Source organism: Pipra filicauda, unplaced genomic scaffold (assembly GCF_003945595.2).
Source record: "Pipra filicauda isolate LSUMZ 115617 unplaced genomic scaffold, ASM394559v2 scaffold7_size6619720_pilon, whole genome shotgun sequence".
NCBI classification, from domain to species: domain Eukaryota; kingdom Metazoa; phylum Chordata; class Aves; order Passeriformes; family Pipridae; genus Pipra; species Pipra filicauda.
In genome coordinates, this window is record NW_024104976.1 from 3,254,713 (window position 1) to 3,268,852 (window position 14,140).

The 14,140-nt window shown below is 40.9% G+C and overlaps 1 protein-coding gene across 2 annotated transcripts; it reads right to left on the minus strand.

The window, feature by feature from the left end:
• Positions 1-1,910: 1,910 nt before the first annotated feature.
• Positions 1,911-13,743, minus strand: ARPP19 (cAMP regulated phosphoprotein 19). Of its 2 annotated transcripts, none has more exons than XM_027732061.2 (3): positions 13,579-13,743; positions 8,828-8,950; positions 1,911-5,428 (listed from the first exon to the last, which is right to left on the minus strand). In XM_027732061.2, the coding sequence occupies exons 1-3, from the start codon at positions 13,621-13,623 to the stop codon at positions 5,258-5,260; spliced, it is 339 nt and encodes a 112-aa protein (XP_027587862.1). In that variant the 5' UTR covers positions 13,624-13,743; the 3' UTR covers positions 1,911-5,257. The 2 variants fall into 2 exon arrangements, with proteins under 2 accessions (XP_027587862.1, XP_027587864.1); XM_027732063.2 differs by lacking the exon at positions 13,579-13,743 and adding an exon at positions 11,031-11,370.
• Between the last annotated feature and the right edge of the window lie 397 nt (positions 13,744-14,140).

The window sequence follows — 14,140 nt, forward strand, 5'->3', positions numbered from 1 at the left end:
TTCCCAAAACAAACACTCCAAATAAACGCCATAACCCAGCTATACATTACTGCTGCTATCTAAAAGAAAGAAGATGGAGAAAGCAGCAAGCACAAATGAAAAATAACCAAGATGAAAATATGGAGCCTTACCCAGAGCTGTTTGTATTAGGTGCAGATATATATGGCCTTCACAGCTAGGAAACTAAGGTTAGTAAATCGAGAATAGAGATTAAAAAAATTCTTGATTCTCCTGGGAGTTCAAAATACTGTGAGCTGAATGTAATACCTCTTCCTGCGTTCTACCAGTATGCCCAGGATTATCAACCACAATTGCTGTTACTGTCTCGTGCCAGGAGGGTCAGTCCCATCAGCAGAACTGGACATTCAGTGCTACGAGAAGCTCAGAATGGGTTCCTGGGAACTGCAGTCCAGGTCAGGGGTGAGGTTTTGGCTAAGCAGTTTGCATAGCTGCTCTTCATCTGTATGCTAAGGCAAAACAGATCTATACTAAAGCTACAGGTCATCTTTCTTTCATGTATAACAAAGAAGTGACTTGTTTGTGGTTAAGAGTGTAATCATGTCTCCTGAACACCCTTAATCTCAGAATCTGCTTGTACAAACAACTGAAATTTCAAGTTTTGTTCTCAGAAGGGACCTGAACCTCCCCTCTGACTGTGCTGCTTCATATTCAATATTTCATACCCTTTCTTTAGGGTATCTATTCTAAATTCAAAGACTCTCATTTCAGGAGTTCGCTTGGTGGTGAATTACTGATCTCAGCCATTCACAGATGGAGCTCAGGAGCCAAATGTAATTATAAGCCACAGCAAAAAATAGATATCTGAGTCCAAAATATGCTATGATTTGACACAATTTGCATAAACCAGGATTTCAAATCTGTCATTAAGGACAGAAATTGGGGGCACCGAAAGTTGCCAAGAAGCAACCTGTTTGTAATATATCCAGACTGACTACTTAATTATTAAGATGCATCTCCTGCATCAAATATTTGTTGATAAGATTTTAAATGACATAATCTCTTATCTTGCACAACATCATTTCAAAAGATGGCATTTTTTTTCGGAGAATATATCTTGGATATGCCAGATGACAACGTATAGTTGATGCAGCTGATACAGTCCACATGCAGAATTTTACACTGAATTTTTATGTAATTTTTTTTCAGAAAAAAATTACAAAGCATCTGTCCTATCTCTTTTCTTACATCTGTGGTCTGTTCGCATCCATGATCTGTTAAACTGTGGCAGAAAAATTCCCTTCTCACACAGGACTTCCTATTCTGTTGTCACTGTTCCGCAAGTGAGCAGCGAGTTCTCTCTTTGCCAAACAAAAAGGGAAATCATTAAAGGCACAGCAATAATATTTAGTACCTGGCCAGTGCATGGGCCTACCCACTCCTTCAGAAAAGCACTGTATATTCAACACTGACCATCAGTTTAACTCCACGTGCCTTTCACCGGCAAGACAGACAAAGCCGAGGGATTTACAGGCTAAAATCGTTCTCCTACCCTTTCTCATATTCTCACAATACAAGGACTAGGCCTGGAGCTTTTAGCTGTAGAACTCTGGTTGAACGGTAAAGAACTCTGAAATGTAATGCAACAGATATGTAGGGAGAGAAAAAAATCATGTGCCATGCAGGTATGCAGAGCAGAGAGGGCGTTACTATAACCTTGGTGACTGAGCTCACTGTGCAAATACAACACAGGGGTCTTGGAGCTATGCAAACATCAGCACCTAAGTCACAGGATAACTATGAAATTAGTTGGACTTTTTCCAGCATTTTGATTTCTGGAAGTGTTGCCATATTTAGGCCAACTGTCTATAGCAACAGTGCAAACTTCTATATGCCAAGCTACCTCCCAGACATCCCCTTCACTCACTGCAAGGGACCAAAACAATCATCTGTTACGGAGTTTTCAAACAATAAGCTTTAATTGCCTTATTAGAAAAATAAGCACTGAAATATATATAAATGTGATTACATTAAAGTAATTCTGTAGTCTAACATACTAGAAACCAAAGCCCAGTCATATTTTTAATGATACAGAGTAGCAAGATTTAGGATTTAGAAGTTTTCCATAGAGAATACCGAAGTATCCAGTATTGTTTAGGAAACCACAGTAAAGATGAGACAAACCTCCACGTTGCAATAAAAACTAAGTAAATCAATTTATTCTGTATACTATACAATGTGTAAGTTTGTAAAGAACAATTGACATTTTTATCACCTTAACATCTTGACTGGGTGTAAATATGTCCAACAAAATGTACTCCTGTGGCCTTTACACAAACACTGTCCTACTACACCAAGAACAATGAGAGGGAAGCCTTTGGTGTTACAGATTTGGGGACATATCTGTGAAGTTGTAATTAATTCACTTAACTATCTCAAATAAAATGTTGGTGCTAGCTGCTATTATAAGTCTACATGAGTACTACTCTAACAACTAAACACTGTCTATCTTTAAAGGCAAGATATGAAAGGGACTGCCAGTCTACAGTGTGGACAGGTTTTCTTTGAAAAAGGCAATTATCAAATGGTAAAACTCATATAATACATTATGTACATCAGTTTGGATAGCTGAGTTAATCTTGCTGGAGTAAGCTGAAAGTAAGCATCGATTTGCAGTCATGTCTGATTTACTGTTAAGTGATTATTGGACTTTAATTTTTATACAGTGTATGGAATCAAAATAGCTGTGCCTGCTGCTGAGGTCTGTCAGATGTGAAGGCTCATAATCAGTCACTGACCTAGTTAGTATTACAGTACTTCAAATATACACATGGATAATATGTTCATAGCTGAATCTGTGGTAATCCTAAGAACTCCAAGTCACCGAGTGAGAATCGAAGAGCTTGTGTTGTCCAACCAGCAGGACAAGCTGAGTCACAGCTGAGTGAGTGGAATGTTTAAATTTAAATGGCTATCTTTTTAAACCTTCCCAAACATCAAGAAAACTCACCTTACGGGAGCTACAGAGTAGTGGCACCAGACAATACACAGCAAGTCACCTTAAGTTGTTCAACATTTGTTTCAGGCCCAGTCCTATCATTAAGTTTCAATTTCATTTATGCATAGAAAAATAAAGAGGGATTTTGACATTAGAATAAACATCTATAAAAAGTAGCTTGCTTCAATATTTCCAGTTTCCCTGTCATTCTTCCAGCCTGATTTCTTAAAGCAGTAGGTCCATTTCTTCAACCTGTTCTTTAAAAATCACAAATTTTTTATAGTACTAGTGGAGGATAAGGAATAAGGACAGGCCTGACAGAGCCCATGTAATTACTAGAAAAGGGCTATACAGAAAAGAATCAGTTTAGCAATTCTGAAATTCTCTGGAATGACTTTTCTGAATCAAAGACATTATGCAGACACTGATATTTTCTGATCAAAACCGGACCAAATAAAGACTATTCATTTTCTCTTGGCCATTTTATCTTTGCCTTTAGAGAGAGCATTGCAGAAGATATGGGCCAGCATTGTTTTTGACTAGCAGTCCTTTATACTGCAAGACCTTTCTGAATAAGTCAACACAAAGTACAAGATTCTAAAAACATGCATCTTTAAGAAAAGTGTTTCTCTTATCATACCTACACTGGTTCTTTATTTTTAATAGGCTGTTTCAGGACTATTTATTTAAAGAAAAAGGTATTCAGCAAACCGGTCTTTTTAAAGAGTTTCTGGTTCTCCCAAAGAACATGAGGGCTGTGACTACCGACATGAAAATCAATTACATTATGGATCATACTGCACTTTTAATATTCTGATTTCACTGAACTAACACACTTTTAAATGCATCAAGTCACCTGTCTAATATCAACTATGTATTTTGTCTATCTAGTGCTTACAATCTGCATCATAAACCTGAGCAGGAGTTCATTCCTATTTTCTGATATGACAAGTTACCTATTTCTCACTAGGTCGTTATAGAAATACTATTTCCAGGTATTTGTTTCCCCAAAGCCAATGAGGGGCTGCTGTATAACAAAGAGAAAAGGAGACAGTTCATTACGTCCTCAGGAGTCCAAGAGAAAAGAAATTACACCCTTCTGCTTCCTGAAGTCTAAAATAGCCCAAACACAACTGCATATCAAACGTCAGTGAGCCTAGATGTGATGTTTGTCACACAGGGAACTCTCTAGAATAGTACATTTAGCCATATTCCATGTCATCAGACAGAGCATTTCAGCTTTTAAAGCTTAAACAGCTGCTGAACAAAAAGGGCACTTGCCTGCAAATGTAGGTACAAATTCCAGACTTATATTTGAATGCCGGATATTGTTGCAAAACAATATTTAGAACTGCAAAAGCATAAGGTTGAGTCAAGTGTCAATGTGTTTCACAAATTTCAGGTACACAATTTTTACTTTCAGTAGCAAGATTCTGGGCTCTTAGTTTCAGGACAAGACTTTGAAAGATACAGAATCACTTGTGCTTTGATTGGCACATTATCTGCTTTTTAAAATGTAAAACTAATAGACGTTTGCAAAAGGTTGTGCAAAACTATTGTATTTACAAAAAATGGCACAAGAGTGAATTCAACAGTCTATGCACATGCACACTTCATTCACATCTTCAACAAAAGTGTGTCCTAAGCTACGGAACTGAAAAGAATACCAGCTTCAACAGGCAGTTGTCAATAAGCACTAGGTTCACAAGAGTTACACCAGAATGGGCAAATATTGCCCAAGTAAAAACTCTATTGTTAAAGCTGAAACAGGTTTAAGGCCGTTCAAGTTCAAAAGCAGAAACAAAATTCAATCAGAGCCCTGTCTTTGTTTTTGTACATGCTTTACCATCTAGCAACTTGTGGTCTAAACCTCTATTTTAGACAACAAACCCAAACACGGAAGAAAAACCCAACACAACTGGAGGTTATATTAAATACAAATATGCTGTAATTAAGATGAAATAACAAAAGCAGAAACATTAGAAGTTGTAAAACTTGCGATGTCACTTGCTGGAACCAGTCCTACACTAGGAAATGGGCAATATGTACATTTTCAAGTAGATTACATTGCTCTAACCAAACTTGTCCTTTTTAATCAGTGCATTGTTCTCAACTAGTCCAAATACTACATTTTACTCTTAACAGTATTCCCTTACAATAGCAGCACATGCTATCGCTACCTGCAAAGCTGTCAGTCTCATGACTTAGTGTAAGAAAGAAAAAGGGTGATGTGAGGGTGAGAAATAACTATTAAGGAGAAATAACAGGAATGAGAATAATCATGCAGTTCAGCTGTTCTCGTCAGCCAGCCAGCTTGCTAGCAACAAGAGATGGTTTCCGCTGTGGAAGATCCTGTGGAGTAGGAATATGGTCACCAGTGACTTCTGTCTTGTCAGGAGCTGCAGTAGGCAGTTGCTTATTCTTCATCTTTGCTTTAGCCATGTTGTAATCACCAGAATCAAAGTATTTTTGCTAGAAGACAAAAGCATACATATATTTAAAATCCTGAAATCTTATGACGTGTATACACTGAATTACATCATTCAATAGGTAGTTTTAATTTTGAAAACAATTATAAAACCTCCCCAATTCATCAAGTGGCTCTACGTCAATTAAAAAAAAATATGATCAAGATTATTAAGCACAGACAGCTAAACTCTTAACATCAGGTAAATATACAGTTAAGGTTCTATATATGCCATTAAACTCACACCATACATGAACATTATTCTTGCCTTAGTTTTCCCACAAGTTCGTCTTTGACAATTGAAACCTTGAGGTTTATAAATTTTGTTGCAGTGAACAAGTTCTGCTACACAGAATAACCAAACAATGCATGAAGTAAAGCTGGAGAACAGAGCCTGCTCTATCATATCAGAAGATGAAAGTAGCAGGAAACTGCATGATAACAAGAAAACCAGTTTTCTGCATACACTAAAGCAGTGAAACTATCATCCCTAAAATTCCCAAACCAATTATTTAGCAAAGTCAAATCTACAATACAGTCCTTCTGAAAAGCACTGTGTGAAGGAAATTCCTACCCCACATTCCAGGGCTTAATACAAAACTAAATTAAGTTTGAATTTCTAAAACAGTGTTCCTTAATCCATCAGCAAATTTTTATTAGCAATGCCTTTTAAGAGTTGTCAGATTTCTCAAAATATTAAGTTATCTATGGATGTTAAGGCCAAATTACTTATTTATCCACATCATGGTAAGATGAGGCATGGAATTTCATCCAAGCTCTGCATCAAGTCTTCAACTGCTCACTGACACATCTTGCAGGAAAAGTTGTATTTTTTTACATCTTACCATGAGGTCTGCCATTTAGGCACTTGTAACCCATGACCTGGAACAGATTTCATATGAGGCCAAAAAAAATTAGAATCAGTATTAAGATTCACACCACTAACTGTTGGTTACAATCACAATCATCTCTGAAAAGAAGGCCCCCCAGTCAGCTTTGTATAGGCTTAGTCCTCAGTAAGCTGAAGAAGAGCCATCACTACCTACTATGTTTAAGTGCTTCCAGGCAGCATATTATTACCACACTCTTTATTCTGCAGCAGTATTAACCAGCTGCAAAATGTTCAGTAGCAGCAGTTGTTAGACAGAAGTAATGTGAACACCTGATTTAACAGGCCTTTACCAAAAGGGGAGGAGGTTGCTCAGGCAAGGCCTCCCGAAAGTGGCTTTAAATATTCCCTGTCAGAGCCTTAAAGTTACCAAACCTCTTTCTCCCATGCAGTCAGTAATACATCTGAATCACACACTTTTATTCAAAAATTCAATTTTATTCCCAATTCAATCTTTTTGATGGTGTAATCCCTGTTCACACAACAATGTTCTAGCGCTACACCTGCAGCCTACACCTCAAGTTAGAACATAATCTGATTTGGAAAAAGGCTTTCACATTTTGCCCTTCAAAACTGAAGCAACCAAAAGAAACTTTTAAACAGCAATTAGGTAATAACAGAATCACTCAATCTTTAGATGTGTTGCAGCTGTTAACAGATCTATTTCTGTCCATGTAAGAGTTCCAAATAGAATCCCTCCACAGGAGCATGGTGGAACATTGTTCTCGTCTACCATTATTCTGGAGAAAGTGTGCTAATAATGGTGTGTGCACACAAGGCAGAACATTTCTGGACAGCAAATATGAACTGGCAGAGTGTGTCCTAGTTGCCAAATTGAAGATGATTTGGGCTACAGCTGCCCATATACATTTACAAGAATATCTGAGAAAACCTACCATCCTTTATGCATTAGCATATCAGTCCATTTCTTCCTTCAACTCATTCCTGTATTTTCCTGATTTATTCTAGCTTCTCACACATGGCCTGTATTTGATCATCCCTTTCAAACTGACAGTGTCTGTCCAGTGTCTGTCTTTGTGTCACAAACACTATCTGAAAGCACACTCACTACCCTCACCCTATTTTAAACTTCATCAATGCAGGCAGCCCGAAGTACATCAGGACCTGTATCAAGTAAAGATGACTCCTCATTTAAGACAGTGAGCCCATAAACAGAAATAATAGAAAACAAAATGGAAGAAAGTTATTACACCACATCAGGAACTGAAGGAGACATATCAAGAATTGGAATCCACAATTTTATGCCATCTTTCATCAAAGTAGCAAAAGTCAATTAAGATGGCCGTTGATCTGCCTCTGCTCAAATTTAAAAGTACATGTTGCAACAGCCTTTACATTCCACAGTGTATAATCAAGATGAAGATTTGTACAGGTTGTTATTGCTGGTGGAGAGTTTTTCTCACATTTGCACCAAGTGCAAGAGGTCATAATTCCTTTATGGCTATCAATCCTTGGTGAGTGAATGCTGGTCTGTTTTCCTGAATTATCACCACAATCCACACTTACCTGTCCCTCCTGTGTCTATACATACACTGAACCAAATGGAGTGTCATTTAGGCTGCCTTTGACCCACGTAACTCAGAAGAGTCACCTCATCTCCCACCTGCCCATGCCCAGCAGCCATTAACTATGCTGCATAAGCTGCAGCTTATGAGAGAAAGATTATCCAAAAAACCTGCCAACGGTAAACATTCCCAGGAGATGTTACCAAATAGCATAGAACTAGATCAGCACTGAACTCCAGCAGCTGGTTTGCGAAGGATTTATACTTGGAAACACTGCATGTACTGAAAGGGCCTAGACAATAGCAAAAAAAACAAGTGTGACAGCAATGAAAGCACCATCAGAAGTAGTGACATACCAGGATTATTCCAAGAACAGAGTTCTAGCATGCCTGAAAGGCATTACATAATCACTTTATGAATAATTAAACTAAAAAAATAAACAGCTGAATAACTAAAAAAATAAAGAGACACTGGTTAGATGTGGAACGGTACCGAAATATTAACTCACTCTTCATTCTTCTCTCACTATTTTTTGGTCAGGGTGTATATCCAGAACTATACCACCATTTTCAAACCACTGATGTCAGGTGATGCCTGGTCCAAGAGCAGACGCTAAACATTCATGTGCTAAAAACATGGATAAAAGGAGTGAACGTACATTTTGGGGTCACAAGAACGGGCGAGATAAAACCCCTACAAAATAGGGATAAGGTTCTAACCCTTGGTGTTTGCTGTAATGTTTTTTATTAGGTCTATCACCGCAGCTTCTAAATTTAATTTTTTATAACAAGTGTGTTTGAGCCCCTGACGCTGTAAACATCTATCCTGCCAACTCAGCATTCCTTTTGCGGAAACAAATTTCTCTTCCTTGTGCTTTCTCAAAATTTAAAGTTCTTACCACACAAAAGCCTGTGGAGAGGAAAAAAATCAACCAGACATATAAATCTTGGCATTTTTTGTCCACACCCTATAGACAAAAAAGAACTCACTCCTTTTTGAAGCCTCTTCCTCAAGAAGTCTGAGCCTCCTGGCTTCTGGCCCAGATGAGGATATCTTGCTTTCAATTTTGCTTCTTCAGCTTTTTCTGGACTGATCACCTTATCCTCCATTTCCTGAAAGACAAGAGATACTGTAAATTAAATATAGAACAATGTATATTTATGCAGAATACCTCTGCAGGTAATACACCCACATGCTGCTACCAAGTGAGGCATCTCTCAAATCCTGACAGCAACTGTAGGAGTTCAGCCTCCCATCTTAGATACTCCTCCTGGAGATGTGCGCATTTCCCTCTCAAAGAAAAACAGTCTATTCTAAATTTGTATTGTTCCATTTTGAAAAAGAAAAACTCTCAAACAAAACTAATTTTTTTTTGCCAAAACAAGGATTCCACTAAGAACAAATGCTGAATACTTTTTTTTTCCAAATGTCCCTGTTTCATTGCCACGCTGATCTGTGTGGCTGCTCTAACTGTACTGTGTTGATATCCACTGTAAAAGCCCCCCAAACCACACCTGCTGTCACATTAATAGCAATACTGTGTTTCTCTATATATGTCTACAATGATCCTAAAATTATGAGGATGAAGACAGTTGGACAGTGCATTTGTGTAAAATAAAATGTCTGTTTTATGAGTATACTGTAAAATATGGATGCTCAAAATAATAATTTGAAGATACTTATTTGGCAAAACTGTAATTTGTTCACTGACCTCTACTTTACACTCATCTGTTCCTGTCCACGTAGCAATTTGATGTATGAACTATGATTTATTCTACTGGATCATTTCTAAAATATCTTTCAATCAAAATTCTTGTTTTGCTCTTTCCAGTATTTGGCCATGGCCATTTATTTTTTTTTAACGCAAAACCATTGCTAGTTCAGGGAAAATATATAATGATTTGCACTGACTGCTGTAGTGTTGGAATTATCATCTGAAGTCACAAGAAGACTTTTAGGTAGGAAATAAGAATTGCCATTGAAATCAGGAGAGCCTCATTCATATGTGACTAAGGTTTCATGTCCACTTAGAGCTGCTTAGGCAGCCCCTTCACACTCTTTTCCATGCCTGTCATCATCCTTTGCATTGCATCAATCAGCATGACTGCCTGTACTCCCCAGTAATGGGTTAAAGAAACTAATTCAACAGAAAAATAACCATTCATCTTTTTTTTTTCCTTCTCCCCTTGTTGGGCTGTTTTATTTGGATCCATTTCCACAGTCTGGATCACCAAGCAGCTACACAAACAGGTATGTTAGCACAGCAGCAGTGAGGACAGAGGAACACAAGGAGCTGGGAGCTACTTAAGCGAGAACTGCCAAAGAACTGGAGCCACCACACTCGCCTATCCTAGGTGCTCTCCCATCTCTCTTAAAAAAGCTCCAAGTTGTATAATATTCAATATCTTTCTGGTAAGAAGCCTCAGAAACAAAGATTATAACAACAGATTTAAAATATAACATTGTCTTGTTCCTCCGTTAGGCCAAGACATCTCAAGGACAGCTTTGCACAATACAGCAGGAACCTGAATCAACAGCTCTCCCAAGGAAAGACAGAAATTCCCATAACAGGTTAAGAGAAACTTCTGTGATGACAGGCACCAGTGCTTTTTATTAGATCAAAATGCAGCTGGGCAATACAATGCAAAATACAAATACAAATAAAGGGCAAAGTTCCCCTGATTCTACTGAACATAAAACTACACCATTTCTCACTATATAATGTCATACTAGCCAAGACCACAGTTTTCATGCATTATAGATCATTCAACTGCTGTTATTCCTATTGTAGTTCATTAACATGCCGACAGAGACTGGATTTTCTCAAAAGTAATCTTTTCAGCTCAACACACTCAACATCTAATGCTGAATCACTGGGTCCTTGCTGCTGAGCCAACAAAGCATTTGAGGGGGAATATTTTGCCACTAAAATCCAAACAGAGATATTTTTTAAGAACACCGGACCAACAATAAATAGCTTATATAAATATGCATTCATGGTTCATCAAAGGAGACATTTATGCAAACTCACAGGGCTGACAAATTATCGCACAGCAGGCAATCCAAACACAAAACACTGTGTTACGCATCAATGCAGCTCAAAAGGATACAGACCACAGTCTATCACTCTTGATGACCAAAACCAACTAAGGCTCAAAAAACTATGGAAGACGAATTAAAGAATTTCAATACCGTGACTTGGGGTGTCAAACAAAACCAGCTGAAGGAAGGTTCAACTTAAGACAACAGATTTCCACGTAAAATATAGTTAAGCTGCAGAACTCCTTGCTGAAGGATACAGGGGGTGCCAAGAATTTAGATGGATTCAAAAAGCAATTTGATGTGTTCATTCGCTGCTCAGAAGGCTTCTAAACTCCAGACTGCTGAGACCTTGGAGCGTTTTCTTGGGAAGATCACTGCCTGCACATCCTGGTCTTATACTCTTCTGTGGACTAGATGGTATTGAGCACTCCTGGAGATGTGTTGCTGAACCACAAAGACTTTAACCCAAGCCACTCCTACATTTAGAACATTCTCCCCTGAGTTACAGAAGCAACAACCAAGTGACTAACAAATGATTGGGAAGTGGGCGGAAATCAAGATATACCATGCTCTTCTTCCTAGTGACAACCACACAAAAGTTATAATTTTAGTTCTCTACAGGAATCTGACACAGCTCATGAAGTCATTAAAATGCTATACCAGGAAGGCTGTAGTTACCTAACTCATTTAAAGACAGATTTTGCTTTTAGAGAGGTACTAGCAGCATAAAGTTACATATCTGGTGGACTACTGAACTGCATGGCTAAAAAAGGAGCCATCAGCCTTTTATAACTGTGGTATGAACAGCTCATCCTCTTTAACAGAGGACATTAGACAAAATGCAAAGCAGAAAATGGGAAAACAGCCCAACCTACAGCAAACTGATGTGGCAAAAGCCAGTTCAGCAACAAAATGCACCACCTTTAACAGCTTCCTGAAAAATACAGGCTTTTAAGGCAAAAAGAGTCAGTCACCCAAGCATATATTGTCCTACGCCTGAAGTTTCTTTGTTTCTGAACTTCCCCCTGCCACTGTCCTGAGTTTTCACACCGAGAACAGGAAACGCTGGTCCTTGGCCAATTTTCAATTTTCATCACTCTATAGTTCAAAACCTTTCTCACTCAGCACATGCACAAGCTTCTTACAGCACATTAGAAAAGTTTAGAAAAGAGCCTGTGATCATGAAAGTGCTGCCTCAAAGTTCATTTAGGGGTGTCATCTTTTTTAAGCATACATATAAATAAGTACTGGAAAATGGGCTGTTTATGTAAGTATTTCAGAGGTAAGCATTAAATGTTCAATTCTGCCTACTCGGACCAACAGTTTTAGTGGAAGTTAATATTGCAATGTCATAATGGCACTGATACCACATCAGGACATAATCTCACAGAACACAAGAGTTTTATTTTATTCGTATTATATAATTTTTCTTGAACACCTTACCAGATTAAAACTAAGTCAGCAGACCAATAAGGAACTCCTGTCTCTCATATAATTTTTCCAAACACTGCATTTCAAGACTTAGCCTGAAACTTCGCTAGCAGAACTGGCCACAATCACCCGACTTCATCAGAACACACTAGAAGGCATCACAATAAACTTGCTACCACATATTTAACTATGCTCTTATTACAGAGCTATTCTAGGAGTGCTGCATAGGCCAGGGACTTATTTTTATAGGCTTTGAACAGGAACAGTATCCCCCAGCAGCCTACCTGGCATGAGCGTTAAGTCACGCTGCAGAACACACCTATTTAAGAGCAGATTACAGCCCTGCCAAAGCAGCTGGTTCTGATTACTGCACCTATTGAGAAGGTATCCTTCCGGATTAACCCCCAAAGCTCCACCTGTACGACTAACTCATATTACAAACTGTAAATTATTAAAAAAAACTCCCTGACATCTGAAGTAGATTAAGCTTTTTTTTTTCTTTTTTTTTTTTTTTTTTTTAGCGCCCTTCAAAGCAGTACTTGTGTTTCGTAACTTCTCCCGATCGGAAATAGCCGTGGGGATTGCGACTGGGCTCACACGGCAATGACAAGACTGAAAAACAAACGGCTTCTTAAAGTCACAGCACAGTCATCCCTAAGGCCGAATCCCACTTAAGAAACGATACGATTATTACCGACAGAGATGACATAACAGGGATACCCTAAGATAGCCCAGCCAGCCATTCTTTATGAAAGCTGTAACTAGCACAGGCCACGCTCGTTGTGTTTTGGGTTTTTCTCCTCTTAAACAGCTCATATTAAAAGCTAAACGTTTTCTAAAAGTGAAACAAACGTTTAGCTCCCGGATTCCCGCTGCTCTCCCTCCCGCCGCTGCGACTGAGCCCAAACCCACCGCGCCGGGTGGCGCGGCCCGCGGGGCACCCGAGGGGAGCGAGGCCGGGCCGGGGAACGAACGGGAAAGGCCATCGGCCCGTGCAGGCCCGCGGGCCGAGCGGGAACGCCAACATGGTGGAGCGGCCCCCCCGCCTCGGCGGGGCCCACACTGCCCGGGGAGACCGCCCGGGCCCTGCTGCGCGGCGGCGGCGGGCCTGGGGCAGCCGGTGCTGTGCGGGGCGGCCGGACCGTGACGCGGGACGGCCCGCGGGGCTCCCCGCGCCGGGGGATGGGGAAGAAGAGGCCCGGGCGCGCCGATGGCGGCGGGAGGAGCCCCGCGGGGGTCCCTTGTGCCCCTCGGCCCGGCCACCCACCTTCTGCTCCTCGGCCGAGGCGGGCTCGGGGCTCTCGGCAGACATGGCGCCGCGGCAGGGGACGGCGGGGCTGGGCAGGAGGGACGGGGGCGGGCGGGAGGCGCGGCCGCGGCTCCTCCGCGGCGCTGCTGCTGCTGCTGCCGCCTCCTCCTCCCGCACAAGATGGCGGCGCGCGCGCGGGACGGCGCGCCGGCGGGGTCACACTTCCTCCGCCTCGGCCCCCGCGTGCGCGGGAGTGGGACCCGCCTCCGCCCCCGCACGTCACGTCCGGGGCCGCGGGTTCGAGGTCGGGCCCGCCCGAGGCACCCTGTAGGGACTGAGCCAGGGCTGTGTCGGGACCGGCCGGGCTCCGGCGGGGAACGCCCTGCTGCTGCCCTGGGGGTGCCGGGATCGGCCGGGCTCTACCGGGCAGCGTGAGGCGGCTTTCAGAGCTGGAAGCTCGGCCGCACGGCGCCGGTGCCCCACCCCTGTTAGAATAATAAAACCATAGATTCATCAAGGTTGGAAAAGGCCTTTAGGATCATCCAGTCCCACACTGCCTCTGTAAACACTAAACCACATC

Excerpts from the sequence above, each read along its gene's own strand:
- ARPP19 (XM_027732061.2), bottom strand. The coding sequence starts at position 13,623 with ATGTCTGCCGAGAGCCCCGAGCCCGCCTCGGCCGAGGAGCAGAAG. Across the intron at positions 8,951-13,578 it reads CCTCGGCCGAGGAGCAGAAG|GAAATGGAGGATAAGGTGAT; the intron begins GTGGGTGGCCGG and ends CTTGTCTTTCAG. Across the intron at positions 5,429-8,827 it reads GGAAGAGGCTTCAAAAAGGA|CAAAAATACTTTGATTCTGG; the intron begins GTGAGTTCTTTT and ends TTTGTCTTCTAG.